At 35.3% G+C, this 20,950-nt stretch overlaps 3 protein-coding genes across 3 annotated transcripts in view; 1 reads left to right on the plus strand and 2 right to left on the minus strand.

Annotated features, from left to right (window-relative positions):
- LOC122825847 (protein broad-minded-like) overlaps window positions 1-12,182 on the minus strand; it is a 20,007-nt gene extending 7,825 nt beyond the window's left edge. Inside the window, exons 1-15 of the mRNA XM_044107430.1 lie at window positions 11,948-12,182; window positions 11,564-11,683; window positions 10,825-10,903; window positions 10,590-10,693; window positions 10,457-10,518; window positions 10,231-10,375; window positions 9,656-9,715; window positions 8,931-9,030; window positions 7,714-7,851; window positions 5,944-6,033; window positions 4,597-4,739; window positions 3,115-3,242; window positions 1,962-2,163; window positions 774-853; window positions 7-81 (exon numbers count right to left, since the gene is read on the minus strand). Of these exons, the coding sequence (XP_043963365.1) occupies window positions 7-81; window positions 774-853; window positions 1,962-2,163; window positions 3,115-3,242; window positions 4,597-4,739; window positions 5,944-6,033; window positions 7,714-7,851; window positions 8,931-9,030; window positions 9,656-9,715; window positions 10,231-10,375; window positions 10,457-10,518; window positions 10,590-10,693; window positions 10,825-10,903; window positions 11,564-11,683; window positions 11,948-12,043 (1,622 nt within the window). The 5' untranslated portion in view covers window positions 12,044-12,182. The remainder of the gene's footprint in view (window positions 1-6; window positions 82-773; window positions 854-1,961; window positions 2,164-3,114; window positions 3,243-4,596; window positions 4,740-5,943; window positions 6,034-7,713; window positions 7,852-8,930; window positions 9,031-9,655; window positions 9,716-10,230; window positions 10,376-10,456; window positions 10,519-10,589; window positions 10,694-10,824; window positions 10,904-11,563; window positions 11,684-11,947) is intronic.
- A 1,627-nt stretch (window positions 12,183-13,809) lies between these two features.
- LOC122825849 (protein broad-minded-like) lies at window positions 13,810-16,544 on the minus strand. The gene is made up of 3 exons (XM_044107431.1): window positions 16,456-16,544; window positions 14,562-14,724; window positions 13,810-13,924 (listed from the first exon to the last, which is right to left on the minus strand). The coding sequence occupies exons 2-3, from the start codon at window positions 14,714-14,716 to the stop codon at window positions 13,810-13,812; spliced, it is 270 nt and encodes an 89-aa protein (XP_043963366.1). The 5' UTR covers window positions 14,717-14,724; window positions 16,456-16,544.
- A 454-nt stretch (window positions 16,545-16,998) lies between these two features.
- LOC122825077 (inactive hydroxysteroid dehydrogenase-like protein 1) lies at window positions 16,999-20,079 on the plus strand. Its single transcript, XM_044106146.1, has 5 exons — window positions 16,999-17,225; window positions 17,783-18,228; window positions 18,343-18,426; window positions 18,694-18,816; window positions 18,921-20,079. Exons 1-5 carry the CDS (start codon window positions 17,003-17,005, stop codon window positions 18,984-18,986), a joined length of 942 nt encoding a protein of 313 aa, XP_043962081.1. The 5' UTR covers window positions 16,999-17,002; the 3' UTR covers window positions 18,987-20,079.
- Window positions 20,080-20,950: the final 871 nt, after the last annotated feature.

Raw genomic sequence — 20,950 nt, forward strand, 5'->3', positions numbered from 1 at the left:
GTCTGCTGTAGCAGCAAAAGGCCTCTAGGGGTCGCAGCAAAGTTCAGCAGACTGCCCAACAAAGTTTCCTCCCAGACAAGCCTGCTCCAATTCCACAAAGAGAAACAAAAAAAACTTTTGTACTGAGAAATGTCCACATTTAGGCTGTTCAAGATAATTTATGACCCATCTTAAAAACTTGTTTATTACATATTTATTAGTCTTATAAAGGGATTCTTATAATAAAGGCAAAAACATTTTATCTTTTGACACTTTAAGCAGTTCAGAACAAAATAAAACAAACAATCACCAATTAATTATTATAAACAATTATCCAAAATAACATCACATTTTTTGATGGAAAAAATATCGGATGGCTCTAAAAGAAATATTTTAAAACATTGTGTTATTTAGTTCAATACGAATAAGAATAAACTGTAGGAGATTATCTGAGATCAACTGATAAATTAAGTTTGTTTTTATGATCTTTTGTCAATTGTTAATACTTCTGGGCCACACATCACATCAACAGTTTTCCACAGTAATGGATCCAAAGGTCTGTTATCAGCCGCCGTTATTTTTGGGGTTTTGAGTCCAGCAGTTCTGAGCTTTTACTGTTATTAATAACAGAAGCTACATGACTTTTTTTATTTTATTTTTTTGACATGAGAACAATTGTTAAAGGCAGTAAAGGTTAAATTCTTTGCTGTGATTGGTCAAGTGAATATTAAATAATGAGTAAAGCATTGTTTAATTGTAATTTTGTGATTGAAATCATGTGTGTGTGATCTCACATGTTTGCCGTTTCCTGGGTAGATGGTCCAGTGCAGGATCCAGAAACTGGAGTTGGGATCCTTTCTGATAAAGAACTCGTCTTTAAAACAAAAACAAGTGAAAAGTTCAGACCAGAAGAAATCACTTAAGTCATCATATCAAAATAATAATAAAATTACTTTGAGTGTTTTTCCGTAACTAAATACGGCAGAGAATCACGACGATATCATCACAGTTTTGCAGTAATTTGGATGGATGTTTTATAAACGTTTTAGTTTGCGTCACATTTTTATAAACTTCAGTCCTTCAGCCTTGATGTTCTGCAACATCCAGCGCTCTATTTTAAAGTTTTTTTAACTATGAGAGTCGATATTATCGTCACAAAGTCATAGCAAGACGAAGGAAGCAAATAAAAAGAAATGATCGACTAACTTTTTGGCTTTTTGTGGAGCATTGATTAAAACATCTGCAGAGGAATCTGCTTGCATGTTCAGTCACAGCTGAGTGGTGGGATTGTGACGAGATGCATCAATAAATTAATATCTGTATCAGTCTTTATATGGAATAAAGTTCTTGACGACAATGTTCCTAATCCATCTACTCAGTCTAATTCTATGCTTTATTATTTATCTTACATTATATTTAGAATCTAATCTCACTTTCTAACCCATTTGAAAGAACAGCTGCAGTTTATTTTTTACATGTTTGACAAGAAAGTCAACCTATTGTTTTTGTAAGTTCTTTATCATTTCTTTTAAATTGAGCTGATGGAACAAATTAAATTTGTTTTTGTGTGTTTGACCAAGCCTGTAAAGCTACTTCTATATTTAAATGTGCTGCATTTGTGCAGAGTTATCAAATAAATTAGTAATTCAGTATATTTATGTCTTTTCAAAGATGTACAGTTATATAATTGTGCATCTACTTGAAGCCATTTTCACATGTGAGTGTAAAATTGAGTTAGGGACGTGGAAGAAGCAGCTTATTTGGATTTAAAGTGACAGAGAACCTAAAACAGCTCATTCTGAAATTTTTTGATTTTGTGCAAAAAATGTCACAAACATGTTTTGTATCACCTATGAACCAATCCTAACCCGTTCAAGGAAGCATAATATGTCACCCTTAAATAAATATTTTTTACAAAAACACCAATTTAGTTGTCTGTAGGACTGAGATGGAGCATGAACCATGGGATGCTGCAGTTGTACCTTCTTCCAGGCAGCAGCGATGGCTTTGTGCAGGCCATATGTTTGCAGGACCTGCAGACCCTCACAGGTGTTGTACATCTGTCTACAAACAAAGATGAAAGCTCCGCATAACGTCTGAGATGTGTCTGATTCACTTAGAGACGGCAGGGCTTTATTCAGCAGCCTCAAGGTGAACTGGACGACGATGTGAGCAGCGAAGGTTCTGCACAGGAAACAGGAAACACCCAGTAAGAGATAAAGACCAATATCTGTGTGGGTGGGTGGATGGATGGATGGATGACTTTCTGTTTATAGGTAACAAAAAGACATTTAAGTTGCTTCATTAAAATGTTCTGTTGCTAAAATACAGCAAACAGCTGTATGTTTTCTTTTTTTTTTCTACTCAATAAAATAAGCACAAAATATTTTAGTCCAACAAATAAAATAGTCAGATTTGTTGAAGGAAAGGAATATCTAATCATTATAGACCCAAAACATCAACAGGGTTTTGCAAATTTTCCTTATTGATAGTACAGCAACCACTTTAATAATTTATTTTAAATCGAAGAAAACTGAAAAAGATGTAATCTAATGAACATGATTTAGGTCAGCCTTTATTTGAAAGAGGTGTAATAGTGTAAATAAAAGCAGATTTGGGATCAGAAATGTTTGCTTTAGTGTACAAAGCAGTGGATTATGACGACATATTAAAGGCATTACAGACAGACAAAAAGATTAAAGTGAATTTCTGCCAAGAAACTCAGAAATTTTTCTGAGTTTGAAAAGTAAAAAATTTTCAACTTCTGAAAATCAAAGTTTTATTTTTTTTTCCTCAAAAAACAGATTAATCTCCAGATTTACTCCTTTTTTTCTCTCTACAACATCCCCAATACTTGGTGGTGGGTAGATGTGGTCTTTATTGATCATGAAATCAAAGAGAAAGCAGAAAGCTTGGTTATAAAAGATCAACACGTTGTATTGCATCCGACAGTTTTGTGAGTTTTTAATTAGTGGGTTATAGTTTTGTCTTAATAAATTTTTTTAAAGCCTCCATCTGCATCAATCACCAACGCTGGTGGGACAAATTTGCAGATTCATAAAGCACCTTTAAGGGTCAAATAATAATAAACATAAAGTAGATTTTTTTAATCCTGATATGTAAGGAGTGTCTCACTTTTCACTGTGGGCAACGACAAGGTTCTTCTCGTACAGGAAAAGCGCTAATCCTCTGTCGGTGTTCGCGATGCGAGCCAAAACGTCGGCGATGAGAATCAGAGTGGCTGCAGGATTCCTCAAGTTAGTCTGGAAATAAACAGATATGAACACAAATGAACAAATTTATCTAAGAGCTTTCAGAAACACAGCGGTACTAGTGAAACAAAGGTTTGTCTATCATTGTTTTACAAAAATTATTTTTCCAGATTTCTTAAATGCAGCAGTTTAAGTGAGAAATATTAAATTTAAAGTTTTACATATGTAATACTAGAGGTGTGCAGTACAACATAGTTTGGTTCCGACCCGATACCAAGTTAATACAGGGTCAGTATCGTAGATACCGATGCTTTTTATTACTTAAGTTTGATATCATTAAACTTTAGACCGTATGCGTTTTAAACACAATACTTTATCATATTGTTTTGTTATGAGACAAAAAATATACATTTAAAATAAACAAAGCAAATCTGTGTGCAAAACAACAACAAAAAATTTATATGATCGATATTTAGGATCGCCTCCAAAAATGTATACATTTTACATAAAAGATAAAAACATGTAAAAATGTTTCAGCAAACGCAAAAATAATGGTTCTGTATTGTATTTTTCTTATTTCAAAAAGAACTGAGTAATTTGTTTATTTGCATTTTCAATGTATTTCTAATGTATAAAAACTGGCTTACGTGGTTTAATAAAAAATCTTCATTTGTTTGCATTTTTTATTCGATTAATCGATTACTGAAATAATTGTTAGTTACAGTCCTACTTCAAATTAGTCCACTCAACACAATAATGTAATAAAATCTACTAACGGGGAAGCAACAGGGCTGAAAAAGAGAATTATCTAACTTTAAAGATGCAGTTTGGACTGTAGATCAATAAATACCAGCAGCTCTAAATGGACTGAACCAACATTATAAATTGAAGTGGGTTGAAGTTTCTCTGCAATAATCTGAGACACTGCATGAATTTAAGATATTGATGCAAAATGTGGTTTAATCTGCTGTTACATTATACGGTACACCTGATTTCCCCTACAGCGTTGATGCTTTTCCATTAGGTTTTCATCAAATACCCAACGTCCCATGCAGCTCTTTTGGTGAAATAGTAAAAAGAAAAGGGATGATTTCTTTCGTCTCGACACAGCAGCATTAAACCGTGACTTTGACTTTATGAGCTATAATTTTGTTTTATGACAGCGCTGCTCAAGTCTAGTCCTGGAGAGCTACTATAGTTTGAGATTAATCTCTTCTCCAACACACCTGAATCAAATTAATGGATCTTTACTGGGCTTCTGCAGAACTGAAGGACTGAATGTGGATGAGGGAACTGAGGAGTTCTGTTGCAGGAATGTAAGTAAAAGTTGCAGGACTGGACTTGGGCCCCCAGTTTGGTTTCTATCAGCTCATAAAGTGTGTTAGGGTGTGTTGGAGAGACGGACCTGTTGTGCATTGAGGAGAGCAACAACAGGTGTGAGCAGAGTCTCAATAACAGGAGTCTGGAGAAGACAATCAGCAGCACATTCTGTTCGTTCACATAACATCCACAGCACCTCCATCACCAGACAGCTGGGCGACAGCGAGCCTGAAGGCATGAAGCAAAACACAACCTGGTTAAATACGTTACATAATGTCCACATGGTCTGCTGTGAAACAGCAGCTGCGTTTCTGTTAACCATAGATCTGCGCTAATTGAAATTATGTCAATAAATTCAAAATATGTTTTCCGATTAAATGTTTTTGGTGGTTTTTACGACGGCGTATTTCGTCTTTGGTACATTTCCACCAAAGAAAAAAACAACTTACATCTGGAGAATAATTTCAAAAACAAGAAAATTTCTCAGTTTGAAAAGTTGAGATTTTCCACAAAAAAAAAAAAAAAAAAAAAAAAAAAATCAGAAATTTGTGAGTATCTCAGAAATTTTCTACAAAAAGAATCCAGCAGTTTCAAAAGTCATACATTTTCAAGACAAAAATGGAGATTTTGAGATTAATCTCTGAAATTTCAGGAAATTTTTGAGTTTGAAAAGTTGAGACTTTCCCAAATAAAAGAAATTCTCTACAAAAAAGTTGGAAAAACTTTGAGAAATGTTCTTAAAAACAAACAAAAAAACAAAACAAAGACATTTGAAGAGTTTCAAAAATTTAAAATTTGGAAGAAAAAAACTGGAAATTTTGAGATTAATCTGAAATTCTCTAGAAAGACAGATGGAAACTTCTGACTTTCAAAAGTGGAAAATTTTTGACGTTCGGAAATTTTGAGTTTGAAAACTCAAAAGTTTTCACTTATAACATGGAAAAATGTCTTTTTGTAATTGAAATAATCTACCAGTAGAACTAATACTTTTTTACCAAAATTAAGGAATTGTTGACTTAAAACAAGTTCATATTCCTTTCTGAAGTTATTTTAAGGCCACCAAGATGTTTGCACTAGAAACTTGACCAAAATGACTTAATGAGAGTTTGTGTTTTTGCAGTGTACTCGTTATCTTTCGATACCACAGATTAAGCAAAAGACTTGCTCAGCATGACTATCTGCAGCAGCCAAAGGGAATGATAATCAACAGGGAGAACATTATCGATTATACTCAGCAAAACTGCAGTTGTGAAATTCCTGAGTCTACAACATTACAGACCATAAAAACCCCAGAGAACTATTACAGAAGTAACTGAGTCAGTACAAGGTTAGCTGATAAAATCTTTGTTCTGAGGAGTGTTTTTCTGTCTCATCAGGGAGGATCGGAGACTCATGGACAAACCTTCTGCGTCTGGGAACGCATGTGACACACCTGTCAGTGACGAGTCGCCGTTCGAAGGTCGGGGGTGTCGATACATGATGTTAATCAGGATGACAAGCAGGTCTGTCAGACTAACCGGGTCTGAAACACAAACAGCAGCAATCAGCCAGGCTTCTTCTGTGTCTACACTGTAAAATAAAAAGGTTGCTCACTCAAATTTGCCCAACGTTTATTGAGCAGAACGAGATTCAAAGATATTAGATTTGGAAATTGTCCAAATAAGACAGAACCAATTGTCAAATATGGTGTTTTCTCCCTTCTGAAATACTTTAGCTAACTTCAGGAATTGGAGATACAATATTTAGATTTTTCTTAAATAGTCGCATTTCTCCATAATTATATGAGAGAAAATGAGAAAATGTTTTGCATCAGTGAAATTAATTCAGGTTTTTTCTGTTGAGTCTTTTGTCCTACTCTGCTTCAAACATTGCTCCTGCACTGCAAAAAACACAAAATCTTACCAAGTATTTCTGGTCTAGTTTCCAGTGCAAACATCTTAGTGCACTTGAACTTTGACAAAGCAACTTTTCAGTGAGATTTAGGAACTTGTTTTAGGTCAATAATTCATTAATATTGATCAAATAAAATTATGGTTTCATTGGCAGATTGTTTCACAAATAAGACATTTTTCACATGTTATTTACAGAGAAATAATCTGTCAGTAAAATTCAAACTGGGTTGCTAGGTGACGGGCTGGGCTTGCCTGGCGTTGCTAGGTGACGGGCTGGGCTTGCCTGGCGTTGCTAGGTGACGGCGCCAGTGGGACTAGAACTTTTTTTGGAATTACTGACTTAAAACAAACTCAAATATCTTGTTTACTTGTAGGTTTTATGTTATTTCAAGTGCACTATTTGTACTAGAAGCTACACCAAAAATATTTTTGTAAGATTCTGTGTTTTTGCAGTGTAATACTGTGTATTTTGAAAAGGGAGTGGGTGCTACAAAAAAGAGGAAGCAGATACTCTCAAACATCGATTAGTTGGGATAAACAAGATTTAAATTAAGGCCTGAAGGCAAGGATGAAATGTGCAAACCAGATAATGCATAATTAATTCACTTTTTATTGGAAAATGTTGGTTTCCACTATCTCCTGTGGTATTATTTTTGTTTTTTTGGTCTAGTTTCTAGCGCAAATATCTTAATATAAAAACAAACTTACAAGTAACTTTCCACAAAGAAACAGGAGCTTGTTCTAAATTAGTAATTGCTTAATATTGATAAAATAAAGTACTAGTTCCAGATTATTCAGTATTATTAACATAAATCAGGCTCATACATCTTGCTGAAATGTTAAACGTAAGTTAGTCTACTCCTATTTTGACTGTAATAAGATTTGCACAAGAAACTAGACAAAAAAAAAAGATTTTGTAATTTTGCAATCTACATAATTTCTCAACTCCTTTAATTCATTAACTTGATTACATAACAACAACTTGGGAACAGAGTGAACAGCAGTTAAGTCTCAGACCGTTAAAGTTTAAGATGCGTCTGTCGCATTTCCTTCCATTAACAGGATTATGTAACTTTATTTGTGATAAAGGTGGGATGGAGAGGAATAAAGTTCCTGCATCAGAGGAGTGAAGGGAGTGGCTCATATCAGTGCTGACTACAAGCATTCCTGAGTCACAATCTGATTGCAATAATCGCCCCTAGAACAATAGAAAACTAAAGAGCTAGAGCCCTCAACTCCAACTTTACCACTTATTTGTACCTTAACTACACAATCGATGTTTTAAATATGTAGAAAGCCAAAAGTCACACCTTTGTGTTTCCTAATTTTGATAGGAAAGAGTTTTCGTCCGTTGGTGTAGATGATGAGTTTACCCAGGATGCATAAAGAGTGAACAAAGAACGAATACTCAAGATCCCTCCTGGTAAAAACGCCTCTCTGTAGCAAACCTGAAAGCAAAATGAGAACAATATGAATAATTAATGAATTTATATCTCTGTACTCAGACCAAAACATTGCAGTTCCACTTTACATGGACCAAACTGAAGGATATAAATGTGGGAAGGAAGCGTGCGTCCACTTTAACTTGCATATGAAGCAAAACAGAAGAACATTTTATTAATAAAATTAACAAATGCAGCAGATTAGGAGATAAAGAAACTGATTTCTTTCCCATCTATAATCAATGACTCAAAAACAATTGAGCTTAAAAATCAGTGGCATGTCCAAAATTATTAAGTTGAGAAAACTTGAGGGCCACGTTGTTTTAAAATCAAAACTGAAAAGTTTTATTTCTGAAGACATTCGTTGTTTTTATCTCTTCGATATCATACTAAATATACAATATTATAATAAATATTTTACTTTAGCAAGATATTTTAAAGTTTAATATCTTTGATTTTTCTCTTTGTTTTGGCATCAAAAGTTGGGCAGCATTTGCTGCACAAAAAAAACTCAAGAAATTACAGAAATAACAGCAAATCTATGATAGAATACAAGAAATTCACCAGAAAACTGTTTTTGAATGAACTACCCAGTATGATACTGTATTAGTTAAATAGTAAGTTTCCACCAGAAAAACACAAACATTTTTAGATTACACTGACATTTTCTAGAAAAAAAACAAGGAAACATCTGAGCTCCAAAAGTCCAAACTTTGGTAGTAAAAATTTAAATTCTTAGATTAATCTAAAAAATGTTAAAGTAAAGAAGTTTAACTTTTGGAAATTTTCTGAGAAATTCTGAAATTTCCAAGTTTTTTTCTAAATATTTTTGGAGATTTATCAAAAGGTCTTTTTTTGTTTTCCATTTACAATTTTCCAAACTCAGAAATTTCAGTTTTCTGGTAGATTTTTTACTCTTGGAGGCCAGAAATTTTCTTGTTTTTTTTTAAATACGGTGGCCCTAATAGGCTGTTGTAGTTTGATGGTTTGTTTGTGCATTGTGGACCTGCACAAGTTAAGGTTTGATCACATGAACACTTGCATTAATTTGAAGAAATTCTCGGTTTACACTCTGTTTTCCTCACCAGGGTCACTGGAGTCCTCCGCATGAGAATCAGCAGCCTCACCTGAGCTACGTTCAAAGGACTCACTGAAATGTAAACACTGCTGAAGAGCCGATACAATCTGGAAAAAAAGTTTTTAAAAAATTATTTTTAAAATATAAAGGCCATAGACAAGATGCAGTCCACTTTCAGCAATAGCAGCTGGTAAGGATTATTACGCAACGATACATCTTTGAAAAGCTAAAGTAGAGCCTCCTGCACAGCAAACAAAAACGCAGAAAGTTTTTCCTGACAGTAAGTCAACAGCTAATGGCTCCTGTCTTTTCCAGCAGCCATTGTACAGCGCATACAGCAGTAAAACCAGCTGACCGAATGTGATGGAACTCAGCTTGGGTTGCTAGGCAACGTGCGGAATTCCCGCAGTGGTTGCTAGGTAACGGGACAGTGTGACTGAACATTATGAAGGTTTTTGAAACGGCTCACTTTTCAGACAGTGAAAACGTTAACTTGTCACCAAAAAAAAACAGGCAGGTGGTTTTATTAAGCATTGGCAGAAGCAGTAGAGACCCAAATGTAAGAATAAAAATGTGTAAAATAACAAGTCCCTTTCATGTTTTTCACATTAAATACATTTCCATGGATGATGCCTGTTGCTAAAGTGCAGCAAACACAAACAAAGTCATTAATTTATTCCACCATAGTGTGATTGTGAAACAGCTTGAGATGTGAATGACTGAATCACTCACCAGAGTCTTATATTTTCTCTCAAGGAGCCTGAGAACCACCGTCCTGCTGTAGTAACCATGCTGAGAGAAGGAAGAAGAATACGAGGTAAAAATATGCAGAAGTGGGTAGAGAAGTCAGAAAATGTGCTAAAGTAAGCACATTTTTACTTGAGTAAAAGCAAAAAGTACAAGAAATCACTCAAGTAGGAATAAAAATGTATTTGGTCAAATGCTGAGTAACTGATAAAAACAATCATTTATTATTTACAAATTACATCAGACAGATCAAAGTGTAAATTCATGTGGACATTTTCATATTTTAAGGACGAAAATTAAAATATTTGATATAAACAACAAAATTAGGCAAAATGATTGTTTCTTTCCTTTACAAGTCTAGGGAAGTTTTGGTAAAAACGAGGTTGTTCAACGTAAAATTACTCAGATAAAAGTAAAAGTACAGCACAGTTAACGTACTCCTTCAAGTAAAATTTTTCCAAAACGTTACTCAAGTAAATGTAATTAGTTACTAGCTAGCAGTGAATCTATGTGCAGAAAAAACCATTTATCAGATTGGACAGAAGGTATTTCCTACACACCATCCATTTATTAAACCAGGTGGCTTTAATGTCCAGTAAGGACAGCAAATGGACCGGTTCCAATGTTTTCTCTGTTCCAGCTGAGCCATGGTCATGATGGAAGGACAAAAGACAGAAAGTGCTCTCTATAATCTCCTCCATGTATCTGAAGGAAGATAGAAAAAACATTTAAAAACTTCACAGTTTGAGTATTTAAAGAGAAAATTAACCCTGAAAGAAACCTCACTTCTCCGGGTGACGGATCCAGAAGGTCGTCACCTCCTTCTGGAAATCATTCATCAGTCGAATCTGAGATGGGAAGTTAAACATGAAACAAATGTTCCTTCAAGTTAGGAGGTCGCTAAAGATGTCGGCAGCACCTGTTTGAGAAGACGACTGATGTGAGGGCTGTTGATGTCGACAGCAGCTGATCTGGTTGGGAAGCTTAACCTCTGAGACAGAAAAGCCGATTCCACACTCTTTGCTGCTCACACAAAGATAAAAAAAGTGATAACATTAACCTGCGAGTCTAAGAACAGTCATTTTACTAACACCTCATAGTATTTGAGTTTAATTTAAAACATTTCTATTTAAGGTGAGAGAAAAGAGGCCGACCCAAGCAGGTGTAAATCTCTCTGGTCACATTTAGCGGCGATGAAGAAAAGCTTTTAGCGAAAAACTGCAGGACTTTCTCCTGATGGAGTGGAAACGACAGAAAAGTGTCAGAAACATAAATAAAAAAATAATCCTTGCAAAAGTTGTAACATTTTATCACTTTACAACCACAAACTTCAATGTGTATATTTATATAAAGTTTTTTTCCAACATGATATGATTTTAAAATGGGAATCAAGAGATATCTGATTTTTATTTATTTACTTTAATAAAGCTCAATTTGCTAGAAAAAACTTTGAAATTTCTGAGATTAACCTCAAAATTTGAAAAAAAATTTTTTTTTACAAATTCTCAACTTTTCAAACTTGGAAATTTTCTAGAAAAAACATTGAAATTCTGAGATTAATCTCAGAGATTTCCAAGTTATTTTTGACTTTTCAAACTCAAATTTTAAAGTTTTTTCTAGAACACTTCAGAGATTAATCTCAAAATGTTTGAGTTTTTTTTTTCTATCTATGCTGGCCCGAATGCACCATTGTGCTTTGATGACTTCTTTGCACTTGAGGATCTGAAGAATTTCAGGTAAAAAAAAGGTGCAGAATGTGTTTTCTATTTAACATATAGTAGTACTGCCCCTTTAATATCGGATCAGTGCATCTCTAATTGAGCCTACCAGACACTCAGGTGTAAAAACATCCAAATCGTGTTGCATGAACATTTTGCCTCGTCTGGGACTCACGCTGAGGTCGGGTTCGGTGAGAGCAGAGCAGAGGTTTGTGCGTAGCGTGCTCCAGCTCTCGCAGCTCAGCACGTCGGACGGAGTAGCGCAGCAGAGAGCCTGCAGAGCCTCACGTCGCACCTGAACAGATTCACATCACTCAGCCAAAACAACACAAACTGTTTGTCACGCCAACACCGGACGCTGTAAACGATGGCCCCATCGATCCAGCTAAACACAAGCAATTCACTCTGGAGAGCTGAGACATAAACCAAACTCAATTAGGTGTGTAAATTTTGTTGGAGTATATTTCTTAGTGATCTCATTGAACTTTAGATTTACGGAGCAAACGATCTGTTTAGTTTACGAGTCAAACTGTGGAACTTTCTAGAACATTTTCTCTACCTCTTTGGGCTTGGTGGAGTCAAGTTTTTCAGCCAGAAGCTGCAGCTGCTCCTGTCTGATGAAGGCGTAGCTCTGGAAACATAAAACAATAATCATCCAAACAGATTCAGTTATGGATAACAGGAAAAAGCAGCATGAGATAGTGAGAACTTTCACTCCTGTTGATATTAGAGTGTAAATGTTTTCAAAAACTTAATTCAGGGGTGTCCCCAAGTGATAGAAATTTGTCTCACTAGCGTGGGTAGTGGGTGCAGATGGGCCTGATGATATCATACATTTTTCTTTACGATAAATTGTCCCAAAAGTTATTTCTATAAACTATGAAATTACTGTTCTTTCCAAGTAACATAATGGTGTAATAATCCAAGAGCACATTGTCAAAGATCAATAAACGTTAAATTCTAACAAACATTTAACACTGGGACTGGAAGACAGTTTAAATATTCAAAATAAATAAACAAAACAACAAATAAAATTAATTATGAAGTCTGTAAACAAAACTGAGATTTTTTAAAAAGGCCAGTTAAAAAGTGTTCCAACAGAATACATTTTATGTTTTGTTTATAGAAAGCAAATAAAGTTTAGAAAAACAATAAATCATGCAAATGGAAATTATTGATTTTATTTCAATTTATTATGTGATTAATTGATTTACATCTATGACAACAATGGCCTTAGAAGCACATAAAAATAATTTATTTAAAGCAGGACAAAATGAAAATCTTCTCACAAAAATGTCAGAAACAACAAATAAAGTTTATATTAATAAGACACTTTCTGCTTTCTATTTAATTTAATTTAACAGTAAATAAGACCACATATTGTTTATTAACTGTATACACTGAAGTAGACTTTTAAAGCACCTAAATCTGCTGTTGTGTTTTACATTATTTTAAAAAGCATGTTTTTGCTGTTAAGAAAGACTAAGTCATTTAAGGCAGTTGAGTCCAAAATAAATGAGTAAAGTGGTTTCTCATTGCAATAAAGAAAACATGCAAAAAAAAAAAATTTAAAATGATTTACATTAATTCATTTCCTGCAAAAAAATCTGACTAAATCTTTGTCTATATTCTGATAAAATAATTTCATGCTTATTGTTTGAAATGAAATAAAACATTTTGTGGTGAATAGTTTTTACATGTAAGTTTGGACAGATTATATTAGTGAATTCATAACAATGGAAAAACACAAACCAAGATCACTAACTTAGAACTTAGTCTGACCTGGTTGAAGGAGGAGTCGCTGTCTGAGCAGTTATCAGAACTGACTGTTGGATGGATTCAGCGTTATAATCTCTCGGTTGAATCTCCTCTTTTCTCAGCTGAATCCTCAAAAAAAAAAATCAAATTTGTTGATCAAACTCTACCAACCTCCTACTATGGCTTACCTTACTGCAGCATCTGATGGTACCTGACTGGAAGTCTCACAAGCAAAGGAAGCCTTATTTCTATAAACATGACTCAATATTAATCAACTCAAACATTTTCAAAATATATCAGCTACTAGAATTCAGAGGAAATTAACAAGTTCATGTCAACATAATTACATTTTATGTTTTGGTTTATAACAAAATAATGCAAATAAAGTTTAGAGCAAAATTAAGTTTAGGCTAGATCTGAAATTTGGTTTGATTACTATACTATATAAGCTACATCTAGGAGGAACAAAGAGTGTTAGGATCAAAATAAAAATAATTTATTTAAAGTCATAAAAACATGTAAAACAATAAAGTTGTTCTAAAGTTATATTACAATAAGTAAGGAGATCGTTCATCGTTTAACTCTTGAACAGTAAACAGGATATTGTGATTTGTACTCACTGAGCCGAGTCTCTAGCAAAGGTAAACAGTAAATTGAGAGGTGTCAAACCCAAACCACTGCATGTTGTCCTCCTCTGGTCAGGTTCTGTAACTCATCCTCCACCACCGGACCCAGAGAGCTCTCCACATGCTGGCGGAGGTATCTGGCGAACTCATAGCTGCAAACAAATAAAAAAAATTTAAAAATCACCCCTTATATATTAATTTAAATCCAAAAACAATCAAGTTTCCAGGCTTGATATTTATTTTTGATTATTAATCAGCTTCTGAACATGCGATGGTTGATTGACTAGCTGTTTGAAATGAAATCAAAACCAAGCGTGAATAAGATTTAGTCCAAAGCCTTTCTGCTAAATCATTAAGATTATATGTGTCATAATTCAGCCACATTAGCATAGTTCTATCAACCATCAGAGGCTAACGTAATGTGTAGCAGACAGGCTTCAAGGGAAAATTGTATCAGTGCCATTTTACAGAACAGCTATGGATTCAACACGTTATAATGGCGTGTTGAATGTCATTATGAATGAGAGCATCACAAACCACCAACCTCTGGTAAGGTCCATTTACTTCTTGTAGTAGGCTACTCCTACGTCTTCTTCGTTGTTTTCGCCAGTTGTAACGTCCGGCTGTTGATCACGTGACGCGAACACAAATATTGCCATATGTCCGAAAACCCACCGTATCGAACAACACGAGTTTGTTTTCGTTCTTTCCGAAATTAGCGTGTTTCCATTAAACAAACTTATTTCTGTTATTACAGTTTGCGTAGTTCAATGGTTATTGAGAACTTACTTGTGGAAATTCTTGTCGGTCTCCTCCAGGTGAAGGAGAATCTCCTCGGCACATTCAGTGGACGGCGCTCCAGAGATCTTGTCGCTGATGCTTCTCAGCAGCTGCTTGAGGAGAGACTGTAGTTGCACCTCATCGCCAGCAGAAAGCTGTGACATTGTTGGAGCTGATGGATGAAAAAAATATTTAAGAAAGACTCGTTTTGAGATCCCATCTCTATGACGTTTGTCTGTAGGACAAAACTGTGGGAAACCTACAGACTTAAAATTCTTCCATAAAATATTCTGTATTTTCCAGGCACATATCATTTTATAGCACAATCAAATAAATTGTATTATTTATTATATCCATTTTGGTTTTTAAAATACAAAAATTTCCACATAATTTTATGCGCTGGTCCATCTAATGATGTAATGTTTAAATATTAAATTATATTTTGATTGACATTTTTACCAAATGCTTTTTTAACTCTTGAGTACGTAATTTCTTGGATGGCTACTTTTGACTTTTACTTGAGAAAAAGTATGTTGAAGTAGTGCTACCCTTACTTGAGTATAATTTCTGAACTCTACCCATCTATGAGCATAATATAACAAACAATAAAATAATTCAGATTAGAAAAAAAATCTCTAAACATAAAGTAAACAAAGTGTGAATTCTGATCCACTGGAACAGGGATTCAGGAAAACATTATTTTAACCACAGATTTGTCTGAAGTTGTATTTAATTACAGATTGTTGAAAAATAATAATTACTGAATGGAGATTTCCAGGTTCTTCAAAAGATATACTGTTAGAACATTACAAAACTGGCAGTGTATCAGACCATCATTTTGACGGGAGAATACGATTCAGATATATTTGGATATTGCAAAATCTGCTAATGAAAGAGTCTTTTTCTATTTCTTATTTTAGCATTTTGTCTTAAACAAGCAGGGAAACACAGCGTTGTTACCAGCAGCACAAATCAGATAGAGTATAAATTTACTTATCAATTTCTTTACTCTCCCACAAAATAAAGTAATTTTACTTTATTCAAAGGTGGTGCAGCTGGCAGCCCTGTTACATTGTTACAGGTCCTGGGTTTGAATCCTGGCCTGGATCAGACCAAAGTTCATCAATTCAATGAACAAATAAAGCATTAAATAAAAACATGTGATAACTTCAATATTTTCTTCTTGTAATAAATACATGTTTAAACTTCTGAATGATGCAATTGATAATTTAATCATTACATTGCAAAACAAAAAAGTGTATTCATATTTTGAAAATAAATGTGATGTATTCAAATACAAAATGCAAGAATAAGAATGTATAACTAAAAAGTATAAACAATATCAAAATATCTTAATGATGAAGACATTGTTAAGCTGATGTTTGTCTAACATCAACTAATATTATATCTGTACTCGTACAGAAATATTGTGCTACACCTCTTCTTTGTTGTGATTACTGGGACATTAATTGCTTAATTGAGTCACTAATTTATTTCTGTGTTCATATAATTTTGGATGTTCTGGACGTCACATTAGCGCATCTGTTTCCTACCGCTGCCAAACAGACTAATTAGTTCATCTTCAACAGGTGTGGGACCTGCTTCCTTTTACAGCACGAAACGGATTTTAAATGATATCCAAGCTCATGTATCACCGAGAAGACTAATAAATGTTTCAAGGCCCGATATGTTTGCTTATATTATTAATAAACTATGAAGCTAAAGCTACAAAATTTGACATTTCTTCATCAACTAAATGATGCTAATTGCTACAATGCGGCTAACCGAGGACGAAATTGGCTATATTTTGCTAAATTAACAGTTAAACACTGTAAACCTTAAGGCAGCAGTGCACTACAGAACGAAATATATCACTGACCTGTGAAACATAAGGTGCATTTACCTTTTAAAGAGCCAGAAATCGCCTTCTAGCATCGCTTGCCATAGACAGCCATGTCTCTATGGAAACGGCTACTCCCGTTTGGAAGGAGCGTTGAGTTTTGTTTAGAAACCGCCGGAAAACACAAATATTTGCCAATGAAATATGACTGGAATGATTCATTAAGTACTCTAATGTAGTTGAGACTCAAACGTAAAAATAAAATCGTCTCCATTTTAATTGCTGTTAAAAAACGTGTACTTTTATTTTACTAAAGTAACTCGCTCACCATTTGGGTAAAATCTGGCGGATTTTCTGAGGGCTTTGAAAGCAGCACGGCTGATGTATGTTGACACGTGACCCAATGTTTTGTTTCTGTTCCGGTTGGCTTACATGAGATTTTTCTACTTGTTACAGCGTGTGTAAAAACACTACTTTGGTGTAAAATTGACTCGATACGAATTTATGTTTTATTCTTCTTTCTCGTGTACCTCTTAGCTTTACATCCAACCGTCTCCTCGTTGAGTTTTAACTCACTACAAGGTGTAAATAATAATATAGCGTGTGTAGCATGGCGGCGGGTGTGGACAGCTTTCACCTTTTGTACAGAGAAATTTCTCGGTCTTGCAACTCTTACTTCGAAGCTCTGGCCCTGATCGGAGCTCTGTACGCGGCCAGCAGAGGAGTTGTCCTGTTGAGGGACTGCTGCATGGTGGCTAGGGTCCATTTCCTGCCGCGGATGATGCCCAGCGGGAGGCTTACCCAGAGATACGGGGACTGGGCTGTTATTTATGGTGAGAGAAGATAACAGCAGGTTGGCAATGCAAATATACCAAAATATATTTCAGCATGAAGAAAAATTTAAGCTGTTAAAAAAATGTGTAATAATTATAGAAAAGTATCAAAACTGCAGTATGTAACTTTTATAAAGAATATGTATTTATTTATTTACATATTTGTTAAAACTGTCGTAACAGTTTATGAGACTGAAAATCTGTGGAAGGATCCTTCCTCCCTGTCTGAAGAAATCCACCAATCTGACCAAAAACAACCAATCAGAGCCAGTGCTGTCAATCATCCTCATGTTCTCATTGCTAAATGTACTAAGGGAAATTTAATGTTGTTAATTCATAATTCATCAAACAATATCTCCTGTAGCAGAACTTGTCAAAGAACTAAAAATATGATCTCTTGCTGTGAAATCAGTTTTTTTCCAAATCCAAAGCAGGGATATAAACGTTTTCCATTAATAATATTATGGCCTGACTTTGATTTTATTTTATCGCTAAAGTATATCTGCTGGTTTTATTTAGGAAGGTAAACAAGGTTTTTATTTTTTCTCTGCTGATAGGTGCAGCTGAGCCTGTAGCCGGTGCTTATGCAGAGGAGCTGGCTCGAAGCGGCATCAGCATCATCTTCATCACTCAGGACGGCTCCTCAGTAAGAAACACCGCTTCTTTCCTCTCCCAAACCTACGGGGTGGAGACCACCATCGTCACCGCCGACTTCTCTCTGGGCCAAGCGGCGGCCAAACTTGTCACAGAGGCCTTGAGGGGTAAAGACATCGGCTTCCTGGTGAACTGTATAGACGAAATGTCAGCTTCGCCCCGGAGCCTGATTAAAATTCCCGAGCAGGGCGTGTTGGATCGGGTGAACAGGAACGTCGGCGCCGCCACTCTGATGGTGCGACTGGTGCTGCCGGGGATGGTGGAGCGCAGCAGGGGGGCGGTGGTCAACATATCCTCAGGTGCCTGCTGCAGACCCCGCCGTGGAAGAGTGACGCTCTCTGCCTTCACTGTAAGATAAACACCTGTGAGATGCATTGATTTGACAACAAACAACTAATCCAACCATTAACTTTATCTTCACTTTCACATATTTGCACCACTGTCACCTTTGCCTCCCTTCCAGGGTTACCTGGATCATTTCTCAAGAGCTCTTCACTTTGAGTACAGCAATAAAGGGATCTTCATTCAAAGTCTGATTCCTTTCCAGGTAATCCACTGATAGGAAGTAATTCCTTTTTAATTTAATTTAATTTAATTTATTTTTAACATGTTCTGTATTTAACTACCTTTAATATATATATATATATAATATGCTTTTTTTTCTCTTTTATATGGCTTTGTGTCAGTTATAGTTATCCACTTTTTCTATGTTTGCTCCACTTCTGTGTATTATTTCAATGTAAAAAAGCTTTTTAAACAGAAATAAAACCCATTTATTAATGTCTAAAGTTTTATTTTGCTGTTTGTGTTTCAGATATCTTCTTCATCCTCAGGACAGGGATGGTTTGCTCCGAGCCCGGCGGTTTACGCTCGGCATGCCGTTTCCACGCTGGGCGTCTCCAACAGAACCACGGGTTACTGGCCTCATACACTCCAGGTTTGCCTTTCACATCTTTGTTATTCTGTTATTATTTGAGTCATGACTCAACAATAACTAAATCTAAAGTGTAAAGCGGGTCTTTTGTTTTCTGTTTTTTACAGTACGGACTCATGAAGTGCATTCCTGAGTGGATCTGGGTCCTCGGGTTCTGGGTTTTACTCGGCTAAGCTAAGAGCTGAAAAGCCTCTTACTGGATCATCTTACACAAGAATTTAGTTTCAGTTTCTTCTGACGTTATTTATTGATATTGTCCTGAAATAAACAAATAAAACTTAGTCATTTAAAGCAATAAGTAGGGATAATAGATGAAAATTATTCTATTTAAAATTATAAGTTAATGTAAAATTCTGAGTTCATAAGAATTCAAAATAGTTTAAAGACGGAGCCAACAGCACTACGGCAGCCCTGTGTGACCAAAACATGCCGGTACTGAGTTTATGAGGCGAACAGGTGTTTACTTTTTGACTTGCTTTCTGCGTTATTTCAACAGATTAAATAGATTTTGAAGTGTTGCAGAGCGACGCTTCCATTGATTCAGATTAAACCAGGATTTGGTTCATGAGAAAAAGATGCGAAAATCCAGGATTGAACCAGCAGAGATCGGAAAAACGGGCGTCCATTTTAAATAAAAAAGAAATACAGCCTGGATTAGAGTAAATATTACTGCAGGGTGGCGTAAAGCTATAGATCAATCTGGACTGATGGATGTTTACAGTATTTATACAATAGAACATGGTTTAAAGTCTGTAAACATAAATATTTTCATATTTTGTTTTATCTATCCAGACATTAAATTCCTCATTTTTCCCGTCTGCTTTGTTATTCTGTCAAATTCATCCTGAAGAAACAGATAGAGACAATATTAAAATTATAAAACGAAGCTGCAAACACAAAGCAATAATAATAATTATTATTTGTTATATATCACTGGGTAAAGCCACTTACTGTTGCTCCTTTATGAAAACATTTCTTCCTAATTAAAGCTGATCCTCCTGCAGAATGCTGTGTCAGTAATAGAAACGCCCCACGCTCTGTTATTGTGTCTTTAGCTTATCTGCCCAGTGAGAAGAGAGGCCAGAGAGAGAGAGCTGCTTTTTTATCAGTTCTGCAGTGAGCTTCTAGTAACTCCTGAAGGAACAGAAAAATGAGTTTCTACATTTAACATAAAAATAAGTTTCTACATTTAATATTTGTAGGTTTTGATTTTCAGCCGGTGTGATTGAATTTGACCAATAAATCTTTTTCCAGTCAAACATCAAAGTCAGAGTCATTGCTGTGTTTCATCTTACTGCTGCCAACTCCAGTTTTATTTTTAGCATCTACAGATTTAAACCAATCAATATATTGTTGGCCAGAATGACATTTTTTCTGTGTTTAAAGCGGCAGGTTCGTGTCAATGATTCACATTGAGGAAGCAGAGTTCAGGTTTCTCTGACCCGAGAGCAGCCAGAGCGGTTCCTAACCCTTGTAAACAAACCTGAGCTGCACATAAACATGCAGCTGCAGGACCGACCTCAGAGATCTGTGATGTCACAATCTGCGTCAGAATCCTTCAGTTTAATCTGTCAAACATTAAAGAATTAGTCTGGATATCAATAGAACTGCTGTCTGCATTTTAAACTTGATCAAATATAATAAATGTTTCAATAAACGTCCAGATTTCAGTTTAAATGCAAAAACAGTTGAAACCAGAAGTTTACATACAGTGAATAAATCTCATACATATTTTCTTCTCACTCTGTAATGTTAAAACAGACCAAACTTTTCTTGTTTTAGGTCAGATATAATCACCAAAATTATTTCTTTTTGATTATTTCTAGAAAAATTAGGGTTAGGGTTAGAGTTTTTCTTTTAATTCATACAGTTAAAAAACAATTATGCATGTAAACGTCTGACTTCTGAGCCCAGACACCTTAAGGACAAAACCCATTTTGGCCGCTTGTGTCCGTGATCTCGTTCTTTTGGTCATGACCCAAAGCTCATGACCATAGATGAGGGTGGGAACTATTCCTCTCAGAACTATTTCTGAGGTTCCAGTCTCGCCTCGACCCGTGGCTCTGGTTCTGGAACCAGTCTTCTTGAGAGGGGCTGGACATGCTATCAGTCTGGAGCTGCAAACAGAAATAACTTT

The sequence above is a fragment of the Gambusia affinis genome, linkage group LG22, assembly GCF_019740435.1.
Source record: "Gambusia affinis linkage group LG22, SWU_Gaff_1.0, whole genome shotgun sequence".
Lineage (NCBI taxonomy): Eukaryota > Metazoa > Chordata > Actinopteri > Cyprinodontiformes > Poeciliidae > Gambusia > Gambusia affinis.